This window comes from Oryctolagus cuniculus, chromosome 4 (assembly GCF_051225735.1).
Source record: "Oryctolagus cuniculus isolate XC-2025 breed Fujian yellow rabbit chromosome 4, ASM5122573v1, whole genome shotgun sequence".
Taxonomy (NCBI): domain Eukaryota; kingdom Metazoa; phylum Chordata; class Mammalia; order Lagomorpha; family Leporidae; genus Oryctolagus; species Oryctolagus cuniculus.
In genome coordinates this window covers 51,937,597-51,965,249 of record NC_142870.1, presented here as the reverse complement: position 1 = coordinate 51,965,249, position 27,653 = coordinate 51,937,597, and the positions used below count along the sequence as shown (strand labels likewise).

At 37.4% G+C, this 27,653-nt stretch overlaps 1 protein-coding gene and 1 pseudogene across 6 annotated transcripts in view; one reads left to right on the top strand and one right to left on the bottom strand.

Annotated features, from left to right (window-relative positions):
• Positions 1 to 27,653, bottom strand: part of EPHA6 (EPH receptor A6) — a 1,031,027-nt gene that overhangs the window by 209,295 nt on the left and 794,079 nt on the right. For all 5 annotated transcript variants that reach the window (XM_051859384.3, XM_051859387.3, XM_051859383.3 and 2 more), the window contains one exon: positions 24,375 to 24,560. In XM_051859384.3, coding sequence (XP_051715344.3) covers positions 24,375 to 24,560 — 186 coding nt within the window. The remainder of the gene's footprint in view (positions 1 to 24,374; positions 24,561 to 27,653) is intronic.
• On the top strand, positions 8,268 to 10,226 carry LOC149126967 (hsc70-interacting protein pseudogene; annotated as a pseudogene). The gene has a single exon (XR_016232397.1). The product of XR_016232397.1 is annotated as a hsc70-interacting protein pseudogene (transcript).

The following is a 27,653-nucleotide window of genomic DNA, read 5'->3' as shown; positions in this document are numbered from 1 at the left end:
TAATGCAGCGCTAGCTGATGAAACAGACAAGTTATTAAAAATCTGTGATGAGGGGCCAGTGCTGTGGCTTAGCAGGTAAAGCTGCCGCCTGCAGTGCTGGTATCCCATATAGGCGCTGGTTTGAGTTTGGGACCACCAGCAGGAGTAAAAAATTAAAAAAAAATAAAAGAACTAAGGAGGAAAAATTTCCAAAGAAATAACTGAAGAAAACTATACTGAAATGGAAGGAAAAAAAAGAATTTTCAGTTCCCAAGGACACACAGAAAGCTTTTCAGCTTATTCTTAGATGCATTTTGAAGGATGTATAATACAAAAAGAGTATCTAACACATTTCCTAACAGAGGCAACAGGGTAATATTTTACGCATTTCTCTGCTTAATAGTAAACTGCATATCTCATTTTAAGTAAGAGTTAGGGACATGAACAAGGAATGCTAAAAAATAAGAGATGAATGGCCAATACACACAAAATAATGCAAAATACTATACACAATCAAGTACTATGCAAGTCACAACATATTGAGGTATTTTACAGGCAGTCATATTGAGAAAATTGGTATAACATTTTGTAAAGTGATTTGCAGTATTTTAAAAGAAAATCACATATCTTTTGATTTAAGATTTATACTTCTGGAATCTATGTAATGATAATCAAAGTATGATCTGTATGTAAATTGTAACAGCTTATTTCAGGGTAAAGTGTTGCACAAAACGTGATATACTCATATGATATAAGACAGACACAAAAGAGAAAGGAGGCATGTGTGTGTACTAATCTGGAAATGGAAACTTTCACAGCCCAGGCTATCATCCCGCAATATACATTCTTTCATTTTTCTACTGTAACAGAAATCATTGCTTCATTTACTTCTTATTGAGTTATAATTCTTATACTAAAATTTTTGCTGTTTTAAAGGGTTTTCTGTGCTTTGTAGTAACCAACAGTTATGTAACCATCAGCACCATCTGGAACTGTTTTAAAATTACTCAGGATATGATTTGATCAGGTAAGTGAGGCACACAGACCTAAAAATAACAATTTTGAAGGAAGAAGTTTTTATATTCATAGATCTTTAGGGGAAGCAGCAGGGTTGGTCAGGAAGTAGTGGGAGTGAGGGCCAAATGTGGGCAAGATTCTTTATTGTGGTATTCACAGGAAAGAATGGGTAAGGCCAGGTGAAAAAGCTGAGCAAGTTTAGGACTGGGTGGTTTGAATAACTTCAGTGGGCTTCAGTGTGCAGTGACTGCCCCCTTGTCCTTTGAAATATTTGTTTTAGGATGATTAGGGCAGGGGAATTATAGCTTGGTGTGTGATAGCTCAATAAAGGAAATTGGTGGAGTATGAGTTTTAGATTGGTCATCTTGCATATGAATAGTACACTTGCAGATGAGTCCTTTATGATCTGTAGGAACTGAAGAGTCTTCAGAGGGGCAGTCTCTCCAAGATTCGCAAACCCCAGAAGTCAAAACCACAGACAATGAGAAAACAGCTGTTAATACGGACACATGACTACAAGGATAAACACTGCATTTTCCAGACTCCCTTGCAACAGTTCTGATCACAACTTTCAGGATGTGCTCTGAATGTAACCAGCAGAAAGTGTTTTCCCTCCTGCTGGCTGGAGGGTGGACAAGCATAGGTAGAACAATCTCATAAAGACTGATGTCTCATGTGGAAGAGAGTGGAAAAATGAAGGAGGAGGAACCTAGTTCCGGTAGTGAACGTGGAACCATCAAGCAATTATGGTGATTATTTCCTGTGTAGACCCTTATATGAGAATGAAATACGTTTCTATCTTATTTTAAGCTGCCATGATTCTAGTTGTTAGTTACTTATAGTTCAACCTTATAAATCACTGTTAAATTAAAAAAAACCTAATTTTCATAGTATGATTCCATTCCTATTTATAAAACAATATATTGAGAGGTATTGATACAGATGTGTCTATAAATCTGTAGAAAATTTAGGAAGCCTATCTATGGATTATTCACAGGAGTTTACCATAGGGGTTACAACTGGATGGTAAAAGGATCATCACCTCTCACATTTAATAATAATTTTAATTGCAAGTTTATGATTTATTTTCACCTCATATTTTGTTTTGTTCAAATATGAATTAAAAATTTAAAAAACATAAAAAACATTTCTTTCATATATATAAGACACTATTGAAAGAAAATATAAATTGTAGTTAATGAACAACTCAACCATGGATACATTATCATTGCTGGCTAAGATCACATTTACTTTGCTAAAATATTTTACTTTCTTCCCATCCTCTTTGATATTTCATGAAATGTATAGCAGATATTATTATACATATTACATATAAAATAGTTATGATCACAAATATCAAATCCAAAAAAGTATTTTCTAGAGAACTTTCCGAAACTCATATAGCTGACATTAATTAATTATATGTCTTTCCTTTGGAAAACGTTCCTTGTTGACTCCAAGTTATTTTTGTCAGTCTCTGATTCTATAAAGGGAGGTGAGTGAAACTCTGGCCAGATCATCTCACGCAGTGGCATTGGTTTGATTACATCAAACATAACCATGTGGCCCACTTAGGGATCATTTAGTCATTAGGTCTGTAAAAACCATCTTTCCCAACAAATGGAAAGCACTCACCATAAAAGGAAGCAAGGAAATACCTGAAGAGAAAAGCTATAATAGAAGCAAAGTATGTGTGCACGTGTGTGTGTGAGTGTGTGTGTGTGTGTGTGTGTGTGTGTAAGACGCCACTGCCTCTGAGGCCCCTGGATCTATCTTCACCTGGATTACTCATGGACTTTGCAATTATGTTATTCAAGAAGTCACTTTTGCTTTTCCTTAAATTAGGATGAGTAGGATTTATGCCACTTGTTAACCACTGTATTTGGCAAGATGTCTTCCTCAATAGATTCAAGGGCTCATACATAACAAAAATATGCATATACATAACGTATTCCATTTGTTAGTTAGTTGACTCATCTGTAAATTGAGTCTTCTTAGAAATGAAGCTAAACTGTTAGGGAGAGTGATAAGAAATCTCCTACATTCAGCAATTTTTGACATAAAAATGGCAATTTCATAAGCTTGTTACATTCAACATAAGTCTTTCATCACACACTAGAAACAGATCAACACAGTATTATACAGTGGAGGACACAGGAATGATATGTAAAGTACAAAAAATGAAAACTACTGCAAAGCTGTAACCCAATATTAAACACTTTTATTATATTTTTTGGTGTGTCCTTTCTTAATCAACAGTTTAAAAAATTTTATTGAAGTAAGAAACTACCAGACTGATGACAGGTTTGTTATATGGGCAATGTATTTAATTAAAAAAATCACTGCTTTCCAATAAAAATATTGCATAAAATTGACTTACTTTTAAATGGTCCTGCTTTAAGGTTTTTCTTTAAGGTTTATTTTATTCATTATTTTCTCATAGGCTAATCCATCTAAAGCAGAAAGACTTCTCTTTGTAATTCTCAATATAAGCAGTGTTTGATAATTTCATTTTTATACATTCAAAATTCTAGAATATTTAGATTAATGATTTGTTTGGTTTGTAGAGCATTATAAGAAGGTAGGAATTCTCTAAAACCCATTACAAACATATTATACAACATAGTTCCCAGGACCAGCACTGTGGTGTAGCAGTTAAAGCTGCTGCCTGCAGTGCCAGTGTCCCATATGGTCTCTAGTTTGAGTCCTGGCTGCTCCACTTCTGATCCAGCTCTCTGATATGGCCTGGGAAAGCAGTGGAGGATGGCCCAACTGCTTGGGCCCCTGCACCCATGTGGGAAACCTGGAAGAAGCTCCTGGCTCCTGGCTTTGGATCAGCCCTGCTCTGGCCATTGCAGTGGTGGAGATTTGGGGAGCGATCCAGCACATGTAAGATATCTCTTTCTTTCCCCTCCTCTCTGTAACTCTTCTTTTCAAATACATAAATAAATATGAGAATGTTATTATGGCATTGTTTATGACATTGCTGTTTTAAATGGCTCATTCATCTATGAAGCCACTCTTTTCTGAGTGCTTACTCCTATGTATGCCTGAGTTTTTCTTGGTTCAGGATATCTCAAGCACATATGAATAAAACCCAAATGTTTTCATAGAATTATTTGTGTACATATATATATATACATATATGTGTGGGGAGCAATCCGGACTGGACTAAGTTACTCGAATTAGGACTTATTCTATGCATCTGCTCTCCCACAATATGGCGCTGGGAGAGAAGTAAACAGCTTCCGCACAGCTGCCTCCAGTTCAACCAATTAACTGTAGGACTTGCTCCTGATTGGAGAGCAGCGTACTCAGCCGAGTTGGGATTGGCGGAGGAGGACTATAAAGGAGGAGAGAGACGGCATGCACCAGGAACATCTATGGGGAACATCTAAGGGAACCCGTGCAGCCCCCGAGAAAGCCGGCCGGCGGTGTGCCGCTCCCCTGCGGAAGTGGGGAATGTGGCTAGGGGGAACTGCCCTTCCACGGAGGTGGAAGGGATAGTAGCCAACCCGGGAAGAACCAGCAGCAAACCCGGGGAGGGCCGAGCAGACGAAAGAACAGCGCAGGGTCCTGTGTCGTTCCCCCACGAAGACGGGGAGCGACAATATGTATATACATGTACATATATGACACATATAAACACACACATACTTCCCTCTGTCACCCTCTCCCTCCCCAAAACCCTTTCCTTCTTAGGTAGAATTTTCAAGGTTTTCAGCAGTATTCTCACAAGCCAGCCTTCTGAGGATGTGTGGGAGGGTCCTGACAGTCAAGGAGAACAAGAGAGAGCACACAGCTGGTCTGAATCACAGTGGATTAGTGGGGACGAGGGCTCAGAGATCTGAGACGCAGGTATGGTCTACATCAGCTTGTTGGCCAAACTATGCTTTCATTTTGTTTCTCTTAAATAGTTTGCAAATTTTCCTTTTTTTTATACAAAGATCACTCTGGATAAGAATGAAGAATGGCTATAGGCAAGAGTGAAAGTAAGGTGAGTGATTATGAGGTGACTGCATTAATCCTGGAAAGATTTCTATAACGGAAGGTAATAGAGAGTCATAAAGCAGACATTAACACATTCTCTAATGTGCTCAAATAATTGTACTAACCTTACCATTGTGACCAATATTTTGCAGGGCAAGGCTCAATTCAGGAAGAAAAAGGGTTCAGGAGACATTAAAATAAAACTAAAAAAGTTAGAGCTTTCAAAATTCAGAATACGGGCCGCCTCCGTGGTGTAGTGGATAAAGCTACCGCTTGTGCTGCTATATCCCATATGGGTCCCATATGGTTCAAGTCCTGGCTGCTTCACTTCCAACCCAGTTCCCTGTTAATACGCCTGGAAAGCAGCAGAAGATGGCTCATCATGGGAGACCTGGATGCAGCTCCTGCACCAATGTGGGAGGCCAGGATGAAGCTCCTAGCTCCTGGTTTCTGGCTGGCCCAGCCCTGGCCATTGCATCCACTTGAGGAGTGAACCAGCATATGTAAGCTATCTCTCTCTTTCCCTCTTCTCTGTAACTCTCCCTTTCAAATAAATAAAATCAATCTTTTTAAAAAAATCAGAACTTACACTATCTATAATTAGATAACATTAATTTAGTATTTCTCCACCAGTGAAATGGTGCTTTATAAACAAAATTTAAAAACTACAATACTAGTATTTACTATAATACCTACCTCTAAGGCTAAGAATGATGTTAGCATTTAAAGGAGGTTAATTTTGTCTTTCATGACTAATGTATCAAGCTCTAAATTGGAGTGTGGCTTTTCTCACAATGGTTCTGTATAGTAAGTTATTTTTTTAAGATTTATTTATTTTTTTATTTGAAAGGCAGAGTTACAGAGAGAAGGGGGGAGGGAGGGAGAGAGAGAAAGAGAGAGAGAGAGAGAGAGAGAGAGAGAGAGAGAGAGGTGTCTTTCATCTACTGGTTCACTCCCCAAATGGCCTCAATGGCTGCAGCTGCACCAATCCGAAGCCAGGAGCCAGGAGCTTCTTGTGGGTTTCCCATATAGGTGCAGGGGCCCAAAGGGCTTGGGCCATTTTCTTCTGCTTTCTCAGGCCATAGCAGAGAGCTAGATGAGAAGTGGAGCAGCCAGGACTTGAACTGGTGCCCATATGGTACCATATGCAGGTGGTAGCTTTACCCATGCCACAATGCTGGCCCCTAGTAAGTTATTTTGTAAATGAAGACATTTCTTCCTAGTGTAAGAGAGAGACATGCTTTTAATGCAAGAAAAAATATCTCCTAATTCCATTATATTTACAACTAAGTTTTATTTTATTTTAATTAATTTATTTTGACAGGCAGAGTGGACAATGAGAGAGAGAGAGAGACAGAAAGGTCTTCCTTTACCGTTGGTTCACCCTTCAATGGCCACTGTGGTCAGTGAGCTGCGGCCGGCGCACTGCAGCTGGCATGCTGTGGCTGGTGTACCACACTGATCTGAAGCCAGGAGCCAGGTGCTTCTCTTGGTCTCCCATGCGGGTTCAGGGCCCAAGCACTTGGGCCATTCACCATTGCACTCTGGGCCACAGCAGAGAGCTGGACTGGAAGAGGAGCAACCGGGACAGAATCCGGCGCCCCGACCAGGACTAGAACCCGGTGTGCCAGCGCCGCAGGCAGAGGATTAGCCTATTGAGCCCCGGAGCCGGCCCTAATTTTTTTTAATGAATTATTTTATTATTTAAAATTTTCAATTGATATTTAATACTTTCAATTTTTATGGGGTACTGTGCAATACTTCACAACATATAAACAGCATTAACCTATCAAGCCAGGCACTCAGCCTTATCTTGTCTCTGTGTTTGGAACTTTCTGGCCTCTCTTCTGCAGTTCTTTATATGGAATGAAATACACTGTAATGACTAGAGTCACTGCAGTGTGCTGTCAAACACTAGATCTTGGTTCTTTTCAAACTGCTGAGGGAGTTCAAACTGGATGTAGATTGGGGTTTGTTCTATTCATGTCAGATTTTCAACTAATTTTAAAAAATTTCTGCTTTCCTGGCCAGTTCTGCACTTAATTAATTAGTAAGAAGGGTGAATCCCCATAATCAAACTTAAAGGTAGACTTCTTTTGCAACTAAGAATCTTCCTGTAGCAAAAACCTGTGGAATATACCAAAGGACTAGTGGCATTATTTTAGTTACAGAAATTGTTTCATTTGCTTACTCTTATGAAATAATTTTAAGCTTTACATGTTGTATAATTAAGACATTCATCCTTGAATAAACACAGTTTTCCAAATTTTCTACTTAGAGGTAGTTTGTGTGAATGATTTCTTGTGTCTGTTAGTAATCAACTCTATGACCTTGGGACACTGTTGCACTCAAACTGAATAATTTGGAACATTAGAGTTGACATGAGAGAAGCTTTAGCTTTTGCTTTAGCAAATTTATTTAAATAAAACATAAGAAATACCCATTTATAAACTCATTTTTAGGAAAACATGTAATTTTGTTTATTTTTGGAACAAACTAAGAAATTCTAGAAGGCTCACCCATTGTTCTTTCTTTGAATAGCATCTCTCCCTCTGCTAAAGTCCCTCCAGCAATTGCGTACTTCCTACCAGACCTGTCTTCCCCAGGGAGTCTCCTAGAATTTCTTGCAATGGGATATAATCTCTATTAAATAAATCATTAAATCATAGAAACTGCAGCTAATGGAGCACGTTTTTGTATACTCTCATTTCAGTATAATGTAATATTTCAGCCATTAGGTATAAGAAATAGTGACCAAGTATCAGAGGTGCTATAGCTTGCTGTATTTATAGATTGCTATAACAAGAACAATGACATATCCCATATAATACATGGCAATGCCAAAATGAAAACTGATCTTATTTCAAGAGAACCATGCTTATTAATGTTTGGGGAAAAGATCAATGCATTATATTTAGGAATAAGTATCTTAAACAGGCATTGTATCTGAATGAAGAGAATAAAAAAAAACACCAATGTCTTTGCTTGACATTTGTGATGACTGAAAAATGAATAAATACACTCACTGTGGTTGATGTGACCTAATAAAAATATCAATAATTTTATATCTTTCCATTGCTTTCCAAAAAGCATGAGTGGACTTAATGGGTCTACTTTCCATGACCTAGATATTAGCTTGAGTGTCCTTCAAAGGTCCATGTATTAAAGGCTTGGTCCTCAGGGTAGTCTCAGGGAGATAGGTGCAAGGCCCATTGGCCACTGGGGGGCCTGAGTTATTTCTCATGCAACCCTTTGGTAGTTCTCATGTGACCTCTCGAGTTCTCATAAAAAATTCTTATAAAAGGCCCCCCTAATAACGCGGTCACGTTGAGCCAGCGCCCGGGCCTGGAATCGGGGCTGCCAGCCGCCGCCCGCCGACCATGGATCCCCGCAAAGTGAACGAGCTCCGGGCCTTCGTGAAGTTATGTAAGCAGGACCCGAGCGTCCTGCACACGGAGGAGATGCGCTTCCTGAGAGAGTGGATGGAGAGCATGGGGGGTAAAGTACCACCTGCTACCCATAAAGCTAAATCAGAAGAAAATATCAAGGAAGAAAAAACAGATAGTAAGAAGGCGGAGGAGACCATACAGACAGACGAGCCGTCAAGTGAGGAAAGTGATCTAGAAATTGACAATGAAGGTGTAATTGAACCAGACACTGATGCGCCTCAGGAAATGGGAGATGAAAACGTAGAGATAACTGAGGAGATGATGGACCAGGCAAATGAGAAGAAAGGGGCTGCCATTGAAGCCCTAAATGATGGTGAACTGCAGAAAGCCATAGACCTGTTCACAGATGCCATCAAGCTAAATCCTCGCTTGGCCATTCTGTACGCCAAGAGAGCAAGTGTCTTCGTCAAATTACAGAAGCCAAATGCCGCCATCTGAGACTGTGACAGAGCCATTGACATAAATCCTGATTCAGCTCAGCCTTACAAGTGGTGAGGGAAAGCACACAGACTTCTGGGCCACTGGGAAGAAGCCGCCCATGATCTGGCCCTTGCCTGCAAACTGGATTATGATGAAGATGCCAGTGCAGTGCTGAAGGAAGTTCAACCCAGGGCCCAGAAAATTGCAGAACATCGGAGAAAGTATGAGCGAAAACGTGAAGAACGAGAGATCAAAGAAAGAATGGAAAGAGTCAAGAAGGCTCGAGAAGAGCATGAGCGCGCCCAGAAGGAGGAAGAAGCCAGAGGACAATCAGGAGCTCAGTATGGCTCTTTTCCAGGTGGCTTTCCGGGGGGGATGCCTGGAAATTTTCCTGGAGGAATGCCTGGAATGGGAGGGGCCATGCCTGGAATGGCAGGAATGCCTGGCCTCAATGAAATCCTTAGTGATCCAGAGGTTCTTGCAGCCATGCAGGATCCAGAAGTTATGGTGGCTTTCCAGGATGTGGCCCAGAACCCTGCAAATATGTCGAAATACCAGAGTAACCACAAGGTTATGAATCTTATCAGTAAATTGTCAGCCAAATTTGGAGGTCAAGCATAATGCCCTTCTGACAAAGCCCTTGCTGAAGGAAAAGCAGCCCAGATCACCTAATGGATGTCGCAATAATACAAACCAATGTACCTCTGACCTTCTCCTCAGAGAGCTGGGGTGCTTCGAAGATAATCCCTACCCCTCTGCACCAAATGCAGCTGAAGCATTTGACAGTGGTTTGCCATTAGGGTATTCATTCAGATAATGTTTTCCTACTAGGAATTATGAACTTTAAACTTTTTAAACCTTAAAAATGTTTAAAACAAATTAAAAAGGGTGTTAATTCCTCCATTTTTCTTTGCTAATCATTTTGAGTTTTTTTCCTTTGAATAATTGGGCGAGGAAGATACATAAGTACAGAAGATTTATTGCTCTAGTGTGAGTGAAATAAAGGTTAGTAGTTGGCAGCATATATAACTCATTTAAATAGATGAAGGTTTAGTTGGATATATGGTTACTGAGGCATTTTGATTTGTCCTTAAATGCTTTATTTTTCAAAAATAAAGTGATTTATTTCAATAAAACTTGGGACCACCAGTATTTCTGTAGGACCTGGGTAGGGACTGGAAGCACTTGGCAGGGCAGCGGCAGTCTTACCATGTTTTATATGACACGCACCCTTGAGCAGATTACACTGAAATCTCACACTGTGGTGAGGGGATGATTCTTTTGTAATGCTGCAGTAGTGTTGGATTACTTAGCTCTGTTCTTGTCCAATACATCAAATAAATGCTTCATATTATTTCCACAAAAAAAAAATTCTTATAAAAGCTTGTTTAGCCCCCTCCCTCTACGCTGATTCCTGATGTGACTGCCAAGTCAGCATGGGCTCCAACCCTCGCCATAAGCCATTGCCATGCAGTCCTCACTGGAACTGAGCCAATGCAAGTGCCATGCCTCTGAGCCTCTAAAACTGTGAGCTAAACAAACTTCTCTTTGCTTTATAAGTTACTGTCTTGGCAATTTTGTTGCAGTAACACAAACTGACTCACATACTATGTATATTTCTCAAGCCTAGAAAACACAATGCTATATTTCTGTATCCATTCCAAATTTTGGACTGAGTGCTTTATCATTTAAGATTAGGTAATGTGGGAAATACAGTTTGTCCTTTCCTACTTTTAAATTGATTTTGGTCTACAGTAGATAAAGACGTGGGCCTATACAATTATAATTTAATATGTGTGGACAGTTAAAATTTCAAAGGAGAAATACAACTGTATGCTTCTTAAGGCTGTACACACAGAACCAGAAAATGATAGTCATCATTATCAAAGAATGTGAAGGCAGAAAACCTCCTAGTAGGAGTACAAAGCAAATCCAAAGCAAATAATAGGATTATTTATGGAAAAATTGAAGTACCAGGGAATTTTTTATCAATAATAACCTTGAATGTAATTTGGTTTAAATTCTCCAACCAAATGATACAGATTGGCTGAATGGATTAGAAAACAACACCCATCTATTTACTGCCTGCAAGAAACACCTCAGCAACAAATATACATACAGAATGAAGGTAAAAGGATGGAAAAAGATATCCAATTCTAACTAAAAGCAAAAAAGAGGTGATATAGCTATCCTAACATCAGATAAAACAGACTTTAACATAAAAATTGTTGAAAGAGACAGAGAAGGGCATTACATAATGATGAAGGGATTGGTTCAATAGGAAGATATGACTATAGTAATGAATAGGCACCCAATGCCAGGGCTCCTGGCTATTCAAAACAAATGTTAATAGATGTAAAGGGAGATATACACTCCAATACAATAATAATGGGAGAATTCAACACCAAACTTCCATCAATGGATAGATCAACTGGCAGGAAATCAACAAAGAATAAACAGAGCTAATCCATACTATGGAGCACTGGACCTAATTGATAGCTACAGAGCATTTCAGCTGCAGAATACACATTCTTTCCATGAGTGCATGGAACTTTCTCTATGATAGACCTTATGCTAGGCAATAAAGCAAGTCTCAACAATTTCAAAAAAAAAATTGAAATCATACCATGTATCTTTTCTGACCACAACAGAAGGAAGCTGGAAATTAACAACTCAAGAATAAGAATCTCTCGAAAATATGCAAATTCACGGAGACTGAACGACATGCCTCAGTGAACAGGTCTTAGAAGAAATAAAAAATGCAATAAAAATTCCTAGAAATTAATGAAGATAACAACATATCACACTTAAGGGAAAAGCAATACAGCAAAAGCAGTGCTAAGAGGGAAGTCTATAGCAATTGGTGCCTACGTCAATGAATCAGAAAGGCATCAATTAAGATCAAACAATGCATCTCAAGGACCTAGAAAAACAACAACAAACCAAACCAGAAATTAAGAGGAGGAAATAATTAAATCAGAGAAGAAATAAATAAAATTGAAATAAAAATACAAAAGATCAGTGAAATGAAGAACTGGTTTTTTTGAAAATATAAACAAAATTAATACACCACTAGCCCAACTGACCAAAAAAGTGGGGGAGTATACACAAATCAATAAAATCAGAATTGAAAAAGAAGCTATTACAACAGATACCACAAAAATAAAAAGAATCAATAGAATTACTACAAACAGCTACATGCCATCAAATTGGAAAATCTAGAAGAAATGGGTAGATTCTTAGACACATACAATCTACTAAAATTGAGTTATGGGGACATAGAAAACATAAATAGACTAATAACAAGATACAGATGAATCAGTAGAAAGATCCTCCAAAAAAAAAAAAAAAAAAAAAAGCCCAGGACCAGATGGCTTCACTGCTGAATAATACCAAACCTTTAAAGAACTAATTCCAATTCTTCTCAATCTATTAAAAACAATTGAAAGGGAAGGAATCCCCCAAATACCTTCTATGAAGCCAGTATCACCCTAATTTCAAAATCAGGAAAAGATACAGCAAAGAAAGAGAACTATAAATCAATATCCCTGATTAACACAGATGCAAAAATCCTCTCGATACCTGCTAATAGAATCCAACACCAGATCAGAAAGTTCGTTTACCCAGACCAAGTGGAAGTTACCCTGGTATGCAGGGATGGTTCAACATATGCAAAACAATAAATGTGATACATCTCATTAACAAATTGAAGAATAAAAACCACACAATTATCTCAATAGGTATAGAGAAAGCATCTGATAAAATATAACATCCTTTCATGAAGAAAACCTTGAGCAATTTGGGTATACAAGGAACATTCCTTAATGCAATAAAACATTATATGACAAAAACACAGCCAGCAATCATATTGAATTGGGAAAAGCTGGCTGGAAGCATTCTAATTAAAATCTAGAACAGAGAGGGAGCCCACTTTCATCATTACTATTCAATATCGCTCTGGAAGTCTTAGTCAGAGCCATTAGGTAAGGAAAATAAATCAGAGGGATACAAATTGGAAAGGAGGGAAACAAACTACCCGTACTATTTGCAGATGACATGATTCTATATAAAAGGGAACCCAAAGATTCTACTAAGACACTACTGGAACTCATAAAAGAGTTTGGTTAAGTGGCAGGATATAAAATTAACACACAAAAATCAATAGCCTTGGTATACACAGACAATCCCATGGCTGAGAAAAAGCTTGTAAGATCAGTAACATTCACAATAACTTAAAAGAAAATTTAATGACCTTGGAATAAATTTAACCAAGGATGTGAAAGATCTCTACAATGATAATCACAAAACATTAAAAATGAAATAGAGGACACATAAAACATGGAAAAAAATCCATATTCACAGATTAGAAGAATTAACACCATCAAAATGTCCCTATTACCTAAGGCATTTTACAGATTCAACACGATCCCAATCAAAATACCAATATCTTCTCAGATAGAGAAAGAAAATGATTCTAAAATTTATATGGAAACAAAAGAGACTCCAAATACCTGAAGCAATCTTTAAAACAAAACTGGAGGCATCACAATACCGGATTTCAAGACATACTACAGGGCAGTTATAATCAAAACAGCCTGGTACTGGCATAAAAATAGACATCTAGACCAATGGAATAGAATAGAATACCCAGAAATCAACCCACCCATCTACCACCAGCTAGTATTTGACAAATGAGCCAAAATCAATTTCTGGAGAAACAATAGTCTCTTGTACAAATGGTCCTCAGAAAATTGGATCACCTTGTGCAGTAGTATGAAACTAGACCTCTACCATACACCTTATATAAAAAACAACTCAAAACAGATCTAAGATCTAAATCTAAAATCTGATACCATCAAATTACTAGAGGAAAACATTGGGGAAACTCTGCAAGGCATTAGTATAGGCAACAACTTCTTGGAAAATACCCCTGAAGCACAGACAATAAAAGCAAAAATAGACAAACAGGATTATATCAAGCTAAGAGGCTTCTGCAGTCAAAAGAAACATTCAACAAAGTGAAGAGTCAATTGACACAATGGAAGCCGATATTTGCAAGGTATGCAACTTATAAAGGATTAATATCAAGGATCTATAAAGTGCTCGAGAAACTCAACAACAACAAAATAAGCAATCTAGTTAAGAAATGGGCAAAGGATGAAATGCCAATGGCCAATAGACACATGAAAAATTGCTCAGGATCACTAGCCATCTGGGAAATGCAAATCAAAACCACAGAGAGGCTTCACCTCACCCCAGTTAGAGTGGCTATCATCCAAAAATTGAAAAATAATAAATGCAAGCGAGGATGTGGGGGAAAAGGTACACTAATCCACTATTGGTGGGAATGTAAACTCATACAGTCATTATGGAAGTTAATATGGAAATTCCTCATAAATCAGAAAATAAATCTGCTACTTGATCCAGCCATCCCTCTTGAGAATTTACCCAAATGAAATGAAATCAGCATTTGAAAGAGTTACTTGTACCCCCCATGGTAATTGCAGCTCAATTCACAATAGTTATGATGGTAAATTAACCCAGGCATCCATCAACTGATGACTAGATAAAGAAGATGTTGTATATAGACACTATGGAATTCTACTTAGCTATAATAAAGTATGAAATCCTGTCTTTTGCAATAGAATGCTTGCAAAAGGGAACCATTATGCTTTGTGAAATAAGCCAGTCTCAGAAAGACAAAAAATCATATGTATTCTCTAACATGAGGCAGTTAATATTGATGCAAAGATTTTATATGAAGAGATATATTGTAATATGACTGCCATTTTTAGCTCTTGTTTATATACTCCTATGGAACTGTATTCTTCCTACTTGTAGAATATTATGGTTAAAAGCTAATTAAGCCTGTGAATATAGAGTGGATTAAAATTATTCTTTTACAAAAGCTGATGAAAGGAATAAAGGGGAGGGAAGGAAGGGAAGTTAGAGGAGGTGGGAGGCAGGAAAGTGTGGCTACCTTCAGGGAACTGTACCTATGGAATGTATGAAATCTGTTCTATTTATAACAATAAAAAATAAATTGAAAGGTCCAAAAAAAGAAATTCTCATATTTTTGTATATACTATGATTACACACACACATTCTGTATACACATTTACTAGATTTCTAGGTATTCACCCAGGACAATTATCAATATATTTTTACATAAAAATGCACATGCATGTTCACAGCAGTTTTATTAACTCACCAGACTGGAAACATTACAGATGTTCTTCAACTACCCGAATGCAAAGAGAATGTGTGGTGCATGCATAAGTACTCCTCAAGACTACTCAGTAACAAAGGATATGGATGAATCTAAAGTGCTTTCTGCTATGTGAATACAACAGACCCCAAAGGCTATATATTATATAATTACACTTATAGGATACTCTGTAATACAGTTCTTATGGAAACAGTTCCAATTAATAGATACAGAAGGAAGAAAGAAATCAAAATAATAACATTAGAATGCAACCAAAATAATTGTTCCAGGAAGATGTATTACTGATGATAAATGAGTAGGTAAAAGCTTGAAAAGGAACAGGGTATTTGCTGTACAAACTTTCCCTGAGTACATATAAAGTACTTTTCCAGTGGTATATTCTATAAGACACCTCCTTTACCAAGAAATCTTTTTAACGTCCCTAAGCATGACATGTGGACATCATGCATCCCTAGTTTAATACAATGAGAGGGATATTTAATTTTTGCAATGAGTAAGATTTTACCTCTAGATAGTTTCATTTAATTTTATTTGGAGGTATAAAAAGGAGACATTAAGTATGCATCAAGTTACATTTACTTTCCCCTTTCTTAACTCCTGGCATTTGCAGTGTCCCACTGAACAACTTGTTACAAGATTTTAAAAAAGCTATTAGTACATGTTACAGTTTACCCAGTAATTAACATGATAGTTTAGGGGCAGGGCAGAACCACAAAGGAAAGTGTAGGTTAGGAGTAGACCTAGGGAGGTGATTAGAATTAATGACTTTGAGAAAACCCACAAACGTAGACACTGAAGGGACAAGAATAAACTCCGGGATAGAGAAAAAGTTGATTGTCTCTTCTGAGGAGGGAGGTATGCACTGGCAGAAAGTAAACATGTTGCTGATTCCAATTAACCTAGAGATGATTGAATCAGGTGGGACCCTAAGGTTATCAGGTGATGTCATTTTGTTACAATTGGTTGTGTTCACATGTGGTCCCTTTTCCGCTTATCAATATGTATACATTATAATCCCAACGGGTAAATACTTTGCATTAAATGTGAGAATCCATTGAGACTCCAGATACTGCCCAAAAATTCATAACCATGTATATCAAAAGCAAAGAGTAAATACTTAAGGATAATAGAACAAAGTACAGAAAACCATAATTTCCTTTCTTTTGGATGTCTCTCCTCTGTTCCTTTGCCCTTCAGTTGAATTTCTTTCTATTTTCATCCTAACCATCTTTTCTTTCTTTCACATTCTTCATGGAAGCTACTTCAAACATATGCCAAAACTTCAGCTTTCTATTCACCACCTCAGAAAATGCACATGCTTCTTATACCATGGAAAGATAGGAAGGCTGGGAGTCCAGAGGAAGCTGAGCTTCCTAGACACCATAGCCTGCTCACATCATTGTTCTCTGCTACTGTACCCAGGTAAGGTCAGTGTGGTACTTTTCCTTTCATATACTCAGGGACTTAGAAAAGAAAGAGAAACAAGCGGGAAATTTGAGCAAATTTGGCTATGTCTCATTCAACATGAATGTAACCAAACCAGGTAGATTCAGGGACCTGACTCAGGAAGGCAGGCACTTTGCTAAATACTGAACATTTTGAGAGGTTCTTGGTGCATAATATGAGGTGCATAATATTATAAATTGTATTTCAGTGAATGAATAACTTAAAGAAGGCTAACCAATACATCTAATTTGCATTGTTAAAAATATCAGTCTGATTGCAGCATGCATGTGCCTCACTTCACAGTCCACTGCCATTGCACTACCCTACACCCTGCCCTGGTCCCACAGTATGCTTTAATGAACTGTGCTCTCCTGATTGCCCTACCTAACAGATGCTTCACAATCCCTACCCCACCTGGCTTCCCAGCTCATTCTATTCTATTGGTTTTTCTCTCATTCTTAGAAAGTGGTCCCTCCTCTTTCTTCAGTTTTCCTGTTAATGCTTGTTCTCCTCAGCCTTCTGGGGAATATTTCATTCTCCCTATGGCTTGAATGAACAACCATCAGCCATCTGCTGAATACTATACCTGCACCCTGACTCAGGATTCCTAAATAAAAGAATGTAATACTTATTGAATATGTGACATATTCAAGCCAGAATTGTTTTTCCTGTAAATATTTATTTCTCTAGAATGTCCTATCATTTTTTTGGAAATCATGTATCCCATCTCCCTCATTCCTCCTATAAAACCAATCAGCCACTCAATAACTCTGAATTTATCTTTGGAAACACAGGTACTCTCTTGCTTTATTCTTATTTTAACCTATTTTCTCTTTGTTTTTCACTTAAATTACTATACCTGTCTCCTTACTGTTTGGCCAACCACTGGGCTTTCTTGTCAAATGTAACCAAATTTATAATACCTTGCTCCAGCCTTTTTTGCTGCTCCCCTAACTTGCCAAATTCTTTCTTAGCACAAGTTTAGACTCCTTCTTTTCTCTGCCTGGAATATACTCTTACAACACTTAGGCATAGTTTGCGCCCTCATAGAACTCAGGTTATTTTTCCTTACCTAAAATTATGTTTGTATATTTAGATTTCTTTTTGTGTCTTTCTGTAGATTGCTTTTTTTTTTTTTTGCTATTACATAAATAGTGATTACAAGAATGGGCATTCAATCAATATGAATTGAGTGAATACATTAGCGAATAATTATATCCAAATCAGCACATACCACCCTGTTTCGGGAAATAATGGCCCCCTTATTTATTGTTCCCAGAGGGCCATCAGCAACAATGAGCTTCTCGCTCAACAGCCTTTCTTTCTATAACCCTGGGTTTTAATCAGCAACAGTGCCTGTCTTCTACTGTTCAGGAAATGTCTCTTGGAAACAAGGACAAAAACCCAAACCAAAAAAGCCCCAAACAAACAAACAAAAATCTCACAATCCAACTTAGCCAGCAGAGCAGAGCTGAATCCTCCACACACTCACAAAATAATAATAATAATGTTTACCATGGGAATAAGATTTACAGAGTTTTTTGTCTCTATAATCTATTTATTATATGTCCAAAACTTGATTTCTACTCATAGGAAAATTTTACCTGTAACTCTTCTGTTTTACAGATTATAAATTGAAAACTTCATTAAAGGCACTTGTGCTTTTGTCGGTTTTTTCCTGAACCTTCCTATCTTCTTTTTGGACCATCCATATGAACCTGAAGGTACAATTAATCTGGAGGGGGCTGATAAGTTATCACTGGCATAAAATTTCCTAACAGGAACTGGCGCTGTGACATAGCGGGTTAAACCACTGCCTGCAGTGCCAGCATCCCATATGGGTGCTGGTTCAAGTCCTGGCTGCTCCACTTCCAATCCAGCTACCTGTTAATGGCCTGGGAAAGCAGCAGAAGGTGTCCCAAGTCCTGGGGCTCCTGCACCCACATAGGAGACCTGGAAGAAGCTCCTGGGTCCTGGTTTTGGATCAACCTAGCCCTGGCTGTTGCAGCCATCTGGGGAGTGAACCAGGGGATAGAAGTTCTCGTTCATTCTCTCTCTCTCTCTCTCTCTCTCTCTCTCTCTCTCTCTGCATTTCCTTCTCTGTGACTCTGACTTTCAAATAAATAAATCAATCTTTGAAAAAAATTCCTCATTGTTTCTTGTTATTTTCTTATTTTGGCAAAGGAATAGGATCAGAAAATTTTAGTGCTGCTGTGACTTTTATTTATCTAGTCTAACCTGCATTTTTAAATCTGTTGTGAAGAGGAAAAAATTGGGATCTATTTTTTTTTATTTTTTGACAAGCAGAGTGGACAGTGAGAGAGAGAGAGAGAGACAGAGAGAAAGGTCTTCCTTTTGCCGTTGGTTCACCCTCCATGGCTGCTGTGGCTGGCACGCTGCGGCTGGCTCACTGCGGCCGGTGCGCCGCGCTGATCCGATGGCAGGAGCCAGGTACTTATCCTGGTCTCCCATGGGGTGCAGGGCCCAAGCACTTGGGCCATCCTCCACTGCACTCCCTGGCCACAGCAGAGAGCTGGCCTGGAAGAGGGGCAACCAGCACAGAATCTGGCGCCCCGACCGGGACTAGAACCCAGTGTGCCGGCACTGCAAGGCGGAGGATTAGCCTAGTGAGCTGCAGCGCCGGCAAAATTGAGATCTAAAGAGGCTATATGACTTCCCCATGTATAACCAGACAGAGAAGCAGATATCACTTCACTGGCAGCAGTAATGATAGAAATCTTGAGAAAATGTCTGCTATATAACTGAAAATCAGAATACGATTCTGAGACCAGAGAGGTGATTCTTGTACATGTATTACAATATATGCAAATGGCTTGAATCTACTCTCTTTTTAAGGTTTATTATTTATTTGAAAGGCACAGAAAGAGACAGACAGAAAAAGAGAGCTCTTCCATCCACTGCTTCATTCCCCAAATGGCTGCAATGGTCAAGCCTGGGCCAGGCTGAAGCTGGGAGATTCTTCCAGGTCTCCCACACAGTTGGCAGGGGCCCAAGCATTTGGGCCATCTTCTGCTGCTTTCCCAGGCATATTAGCAGAGAACTGGATCAGAACTAGAAATTTAATCTCTTAAATGCCATGTAAACTCATCAGAACCCTCTGGAAGGAATCTAAAATACTCTTGAACATTTAAAGAGCAGGCCTAACACTTTCTATTGTAGTTTCAGTACTGTCATATGGAAACTTTAACAAGTCCTATTATTAAATGAAGTTATGTTTGGTAATCTTTAAAAATTTTTAAAAAATATTTACTCATTCATTCATTCATTCATTAACTAGAAAGTGACAGAGAGAGAAGGAAAGTGGAGTGACAGAGAGGAGAAGGGGAGAGGGAGAAAGGAGGGAGAGAAGGAGAGATAGAGACATTGATTGATTCTACTTGCTGGTTCATGCCCCTAATGGCTGCAAGAGTTGGGTCTTCCATTTGGTCTTCCACACAGGTGGCAGGAGCTCAAGCACTTGGGCCATCCTCCGCTGCCTTCCTATTTGCATTAGCAGGAAGCTGCATCAGAAAAGTGCCAGCCAAGACTAGATATAGCACTCAAATATGGGATGCTGGCACCACACATGGCAGCTTCATACACTGTACCACAATTCTGGTCTTTTTTATACTCTTGTGATTGATTTCTATTACTCCTTACTGGACTTATAATTTATGTGAGGTACAGTTACTCTATCTAAATTTAGGGTTGATCCACTCAGCTGGGATATAGGCACTTCATTATTTCTCTTTTCTGTTGTTCTATTATCATGAAAAACTACAGTGCCCAATTTTCAGAAGTGTGATTACTACCCTCTATTTCTTCATCATTAGATTGCAGTTCTTATCTTTTCCTAGGAGCAAAGGTAGCTTTTTTCTTCTGGTAATATAGTTAAATTCACTAATGTATACATTGTTATTACAAATTACTTTTATTCATTATATTCATGGCTACAATCTGATGACTTCTATTTGCTTTTTGGAGGAAAAAGCATGTGCTAGGCATATGGCTGATACATCTCTTTATATCAATTCTATCTTAATAGGTTAATGAAGTTGTGATGTTTATCAAATAAGTAGATTCAGCTTTTATCAGGCACACTTTTTATATAATATAGTTTTTAATTCTATAACTTTCAAGTGTAAAATCAAGTCAGTTATGTGGCCAACTATGAAAAGGTGCAACAGTGTCTCCAAACTTTTTAATATATATCTGATATAAAACCTATACAAAGGAAAAAAGAATGCAATTAAGAATGTATAAAAGTATCCACCATAGATTTTGATCTGTAATTTTGTATTATTTTCAACTGAGAGTCTGCATTTGTTTCTTAGATCCCAGGGCACTCTACAAACATGCCCTTATAAACCTACACAGCATCTTTATCTTCATCAGTATTATCTTTAATGCAATAAGGTAGTCTTTAGGGAGCATTAATTGCTAGTTATCTCTTAGCTACTTAAAGGCAATCTTGGAACAATTGCCATGTATTTATGGGAATGAGGCATTCATTTATTTATTGCCTTTCTCCTAACAATCCCATAGCACTTGAATCAAGATGATAACAGTATAACTACGTGCTTGAATCTTGCATCTTTGCGGGAAGGGGATTATTCCTTCCTCCACACCCAGCATGTGTCTTGGCAGCACCAGTCACCATTATCTGGGGCCTGCTCTTGCAAGGTAGAATCCTTTTTTTTTTTTTTTTTGGACAGGCAGAGTGGACAGTGAGAGAGACAGACAGAGAGAAAGGTCTTCCTTTGCCGTTGGTTAGGTACTTATCCTGACTTATCCTGGTCTCCCATGGGGTGCAGGGCCCAAGCACTTGGGCAATCCTCCACTGCACTCCCTGGCCACAGCAGAGAGCTGGCCTGGAAGAGGGGCAACCGGGACAGAATCCGGTGCCCCGACTGGGACTAGAACCCGGTGTGCCAGCGCCGCAAGGCGGAGGATTAGCCTAGTGAGCCACGGCACCGGCCGCAAGGTAGAACTCTTAACAGTGATTACCACTCAGGAGCATTCTGAATCTATCCTTTCTCAAATAGCTTTCTTAAAACAGAAATGGATTTTACTTGCTTTGCTTTTTCTTTTTTTAAAGCAATGGGACAACTGTGGATTGACTTGTGGATTACATAAATTTGACTTGCAGAGGACTGGTATCATGTTTAAATGAGATTGTTAGAGACATCAAGTAATCATTTAATGGTTGCTTGGATGTTTATGTGAAATTAACTATCTGAAACTGGCATATATTACAGATAATCTAATTAAGTATATTTGGCTGATTTAGGATAACTAATAAGCACTATTTTATATGGCTCCATACATTTTTCCTTTTAATAGACACTAATTTAGATATATTTATGACAATATGTTAGTAAAACAAATAGGAACATATGAAAAAGACAATATGATTCACTACAGGGAGAAAACAAAGATCTGATACTTTTTAACCTTTTAAATTTTGTTTTAGACACTTACTCTCAGTTATCCCATACCTATCCACACATACCTAACCACACATAAGAGGACTTGAATGTCAAGTAATTATTTTTAACATTCTTCAGATGTTTATAACCTAACTTCATATTATCTTCTGCCTGCCAGAGAAATATAAAATAGAAGAAAAACTTAGAATGGTCATGCTAGATTAAGACATGAGAGACAGAAAATACAAATACAAAAGAAATAATTAACATGTTTCTCTGCATCTTGATTTCTCTCTTTTATCTTATCTTCTTTACTAGGCATTGTGACATAGCTGATTTTTTCCAAATTTCATACATTGGGGTAATTTATTTCATGCTACCTAAATATTTTTCCTAATTTGAAAAGTAGGTTTCTGTTATTTAATATTTAGTACTTACTTATTTAACATTTAATATTGATTATTATTTATTTAATAGTAGTTAACTCAGGAAAATTAAAGTGTTAAACTGACTTACTAAGATATAGAAAAAACAAAGGCAACAAACTAAAAAAAACACAAGTATTGGTTTTAAGTGAAATGGGCTTCAACTTAAATACCAGTGATGCCACATTCTATATATCAGAGGTCTGTGTGTGGTTAATTAACCCATCTGAGCCACATCTATGAAATACGGATAATTATACTCAGAGTTGCTATGAGGATGAAATGGTTAACTGTGTGCAAGGTGTCTGGCACACACAGAATCAGTAATAGTGACTTATTGCGAGTAACATATAATGCTAAAATCATTATACATTTAGAAATTTAATTCTAACAGCATTCCATAGGATAGAAGTTATTTTAGCCCCATTATACTGAAGTGGACGTAAAGGACAGAGATGTTAATTTGCCCAAAGCTACAGAAATCTTAAGTGTCAGGAGCAAAATTCTAGTTGAGATCCATCTTGTCTGGTTGTCTTGCTGTGTAACAAGCCATTCAAAACCTAGTGGCATAAGATAACCATTTAATTCTCTTAAGGTTTTTATGGGCCTACTGGACAGAGCTGAGTGTTTCCTTTGCTTCACAAGACCATGACCACAACTGCAGCTATGGTGGTGGTGCTAGGGATTTGGGAAATGGTTTAGTCAGAAGGTTGGCATTGAGAGCTATGTAATGGGAGCTCACACGTGGCTGCCAGCAGGAGCCCCTCAGTTCTCCTTGTTGCAGCATTGCATGTGTCCTCCTCACAGCAATCTTCTTGGCTGAGATGGAGTCTGGGTCCCAGGAAGGAGAACCGCAAGAGGACAAGCACCAATGTGCAAACACGGAAGATGCCTTCAGTTACATCAAATTGCTAATGTCCTACATGGAAATGGCTATGTAAATGTAGAAGAGAACTACACAAGGAGATGAATAGTGAAAGATTCCATTATGGTCAGTCAGTAAAGCAACAGGACAACACAACACCTGTCATCAAAACACTTGTTTTTCTGTCCTCTGCACTATCATGATCGTCAGTTACCTTCTGCTCCTTTTGGACAGTGTGATGGCCAATGCCTGGCGAGAAGAACTTAGGAGTTTCAGATACAGAATCAATTACATGTTTTTAGTAAGCTTTTACTTTTTCCTATTTCTAAATGACATATTTCAACTTCACTTGAAAGGTTTTAAAAGAAAGTTTAGTTTTATGAAACAAAAATGACTCTCAAAGAGTTAAGATATTTCTATGAAATGTTTAATGGCATCTGTATGGGATTTTATATATTATAATTCACTAGTGAACAAAATAAGGAGAAATACTGTGATGTTTATTCCCTATCACTATTCAAATGAAAGTGAATACACAAAACTCTATTTATTTGAAGGCAAGTCTAATTTTAGATGTTTTGGAAATTTTCTTACAAAGGAATGACCTTGATATGATCATTTTTGAAAAGCAAGATTTTTTACTTCAGAAGTTGTAATTCTTATCTTCATTTAATATAAATTATATAAATTTATTTCTAATGCCATTTATGTAGATGGGTTCCATACAGAACTTTTAGTTGAAAAGTGTTATTGCAGATAAAGGATTCTATATTCGTACATGAACTTTACTTCTAAAGCTCATTACTTTAACTTAATGATGCAAAATACTGAAGTTTTTTCTCCCATTAATATTGACATTCAGAAAAAATATATAGCCCTTTACTCTTGATTCATTATTTCAGGTTAAATTAGCAATGGTTTGTAGGTAATATCACTTCCAAGCTGTTTGGTGACCAATGCAAACTCTGATAATGTCATATCCTGGTATCAAGACTCTGAGGGATAATATCAGAAGATGATTTCTGAACTAAGTTATCCACTTAATTGACTGTGTAGTGTTATTAATCTTTTTAAAGGAATTTAAATAATTATATGAATAAAGAACGTAGAAAATGAGCGACTTACTTTTTGTGACCACACCTTCTAGGCGGATGATATTTGGATGGTCAAACTGACCCATGATACTAGCTTCTCTTAGAAAATCTCTTCTCTGCCGATCCATGTGGCCGCCTTTCAATGTTTTGATGGCAACTGGGATCTCTCTTTTACCTGGTGTCTTCAAACGCCCACTACATACTTCTCCAAATTCACCTTAAAATGGGAACAAAAGCAATTGTTTAAGCAAAACATTTATACTTCAAAAGAATCAGCCATACAATGCCATCCTTTTTTCTGTTTTCAACGACTCTTGTGATTTTTCCCATGAAGAGTTCTTTTTTAAAAAATTAAGTTTATAAGGACAGTTTGCTTGATCAGCAGCATTGATCATGACTAATGGAATGCATTTTCATATGCTATACCACAGGAGCTACCAGTAATAGACACCCATGATCTGCTGAGAAATTCTGATTAGGAATGTGGTGATGCTAATGTAATTTCATAGAAAAGCAATCACTGCCTAATGTTTCTGTTCTCAACTCTGACACATGAGTCAAATGCTTGCTCTATTCAGGGAATCTACCAGGTAAATGCATAGTTGATTTGATCCCACAGGCTATGTGCTTAGGCATCACTGGCCAATAGAAATCAATGCTAGGGTCAATTGGTGTATAGGCATATTTTAAAAACTACACTGAACTCAACTCTATTAAGTGACTATGTGGGCTAAATTGCAAGCTACATGGATGGAAATACAAAATCAGTGATGTAAGTTATGGTCCAGCATTGGTTCCACTGGGTGTATTAAATAATAATCAATATTAATCAAGCATTTACTACATGTACACTCAGTGTTATATTTCTATGAATTTCCAAGTATAAGACTTGGTGTTCATTTTGAAGAGCTTATAGCCCAGCAAGAAATTTAGATGAACAAAAGAAAACACTTAACTTATAAATGAATCCCTGTAAATACTGCTTTTGTTTCTCTGCATTTCAAATAAACAAATAACATTAAAAATAAATAAAATGACATGGACAAAGGCTAGCAAGTAGATAAGAGTGAATGTTGTGGCAAAGAAGGTTACAGGTTTCTTAGGGCAATGCAACATATTAAAAAAAGTTTAAATTCTAGACTAAGATTTTTTTCGAGGTCTGATTATCTACATTTACTTCAGAGTAAATTATTTTCAGAGCATGATGTTTGAACCTGAATTCATTCATTTACAAAGTGGGTATAATAAAAAAATCCTCTTGCAATTATACAACATCCTTTCCCCAGAATCATAGTGGTACTATCAAACAGTGAGAATGAATATATGTGAAGGTGTTTATATAAAACCTATTCAAAAAGTGCTTTAAGTTATTTAAACCTTTGAGATGATGAAAGCAATAAAATTAAAATATTTTCAACTGGTCTATCAGTAAGCAGCTCTGGTCAAATGTTGGATGCAAACAGAAGTAAGCAAAATGTTGTCCTTAGAAAATTCAGTGTATATGAATGGCATTAGTTTCACAAATCTTGCAAAACTCTGGCATCAAAGATATGAATAACATTTGAAGAAATCAATGATGCTCTCAACCTAGTGTGTGATATTCTTAGTTCATAAAAAAGAAATTTTGAGGTTCTGTTTATAATAAGGCTTCTGATTTACAAGTGGCATTGTCTTACGCATGAAAATGACAATTTTAATATTTTCTTTTAAGGCACTGAACCTTGAGAGAAAGGTTTTTTATGAGTAGGTATTCAAACTAATGTCTGAAACATGTAGGCCTACTAAAGTACTTGAAATTCATTCTCAGATTCTTACGGTTTGTTATAATGAGTATCCAGAACCAAACAAGTATTCCTTCTTTTTTACATTTTTGCCTTAAAAAATATGCTATTATAGATAAAGTTTCAGCAGTATTTTAAAATCTATCACCTGCCACATAAACGTAATCCATGTGAGTTTTCTGTTCATGTTTCATAGGAACTCAAATAAACTTTTGAATATAATAAAATAAATGAGAACTCTGTCGGTATTTTATCAAGACACACATAGTGGTAATTTTCTTTGGTTTTCTGTTTTCTAAAATTCATGTATCTTATTAACACCAAGCAGGTGTTTTCTTCATGTCAAGCTTTGCATGAGCAAGCTGTTATCACACTTATTTCAGTGTCACTAAATATGGTTGCCTCAATTAAAGATCTGAGACTCCTAGTGCTTTCTTCAGGCAAAGTCCAAAAAGCTCAGTCACAGATTTATTAAAATCCACATCCACAATAGGATGCATCAGACATATCAGGCTGACAGAAAAAATATTTTAAATTAAATACATGATTTCATGTATTACCAGAATGATTCATTATGAGATTACTTTTGTAACAAGGGTAGTGACCCTGTATATAACAATAAGAAAAATCATTCCTCAATAAAACATGTGAACATTTATAAATACTGGTTAGTCAATTAACCAGTTAAATAACCAATAACCAATTAAAGTTAGTAATTAACACATTGACTAAAAGAATATGATGCTTTCTATTTATTTGTCTTGGTGGCAATCACTATTATATTTAACATATTTGAGGCTGAAGAACTTAATATATATATTTTTTTTCACAAGTCTCTAAAATAGGTACCAGTATTCCATTTCATAGATGAGGAAACCGGGGTCAATAAGATAAGTAACTTGCCCACATCAACACAACTGGAGTGGTGGAGCTGTCATTTGAACCCAGGTTGCCTGGTTCCAGAGTCTATGCTTGTAACCACTATTCTCTGTTGCATGGGTTGTTTATCATGGTTAATATTTTCTTGTTTCACCATGCTAAGTTCCCCATTGCTAACAATGGTGTCTTTAAACTACTGTATAGCATTCAGTTGGACAAAGACAGGTGAGTGGATTGATAATATCATGTCCTACCAATCCTTCACCACTGTGTGTAAATAAAGTCCTAGCTCAGATATGTTGTATGTTAGATGGTCTGAGAGAATCACTATGGTCCATCTAGTTTCAAGAGAGCGAAGAAAATTATATCTAGGATAATTGATTTTTTGCTACTGACAGCTCATTCAGTAGCTAACAACCAACCCCACCTATCTCCCTGGATGTTGGTAAAATCTTCTTGGACAAGCAATTTTGTTGTATAACATACAGTGTCACATTAAGGTATCAATTAATATTGGATTTTTCCCACATAAATCCTACATAATTGAACTAAAACTGTGAGAGATGGGTGCGAACAGTGAGGGGCAGTCCAGACCACATGTAGGAGTCACACTTTTCCTCCCTGCAGCCTGAGATTCTGGAATTCTCCCA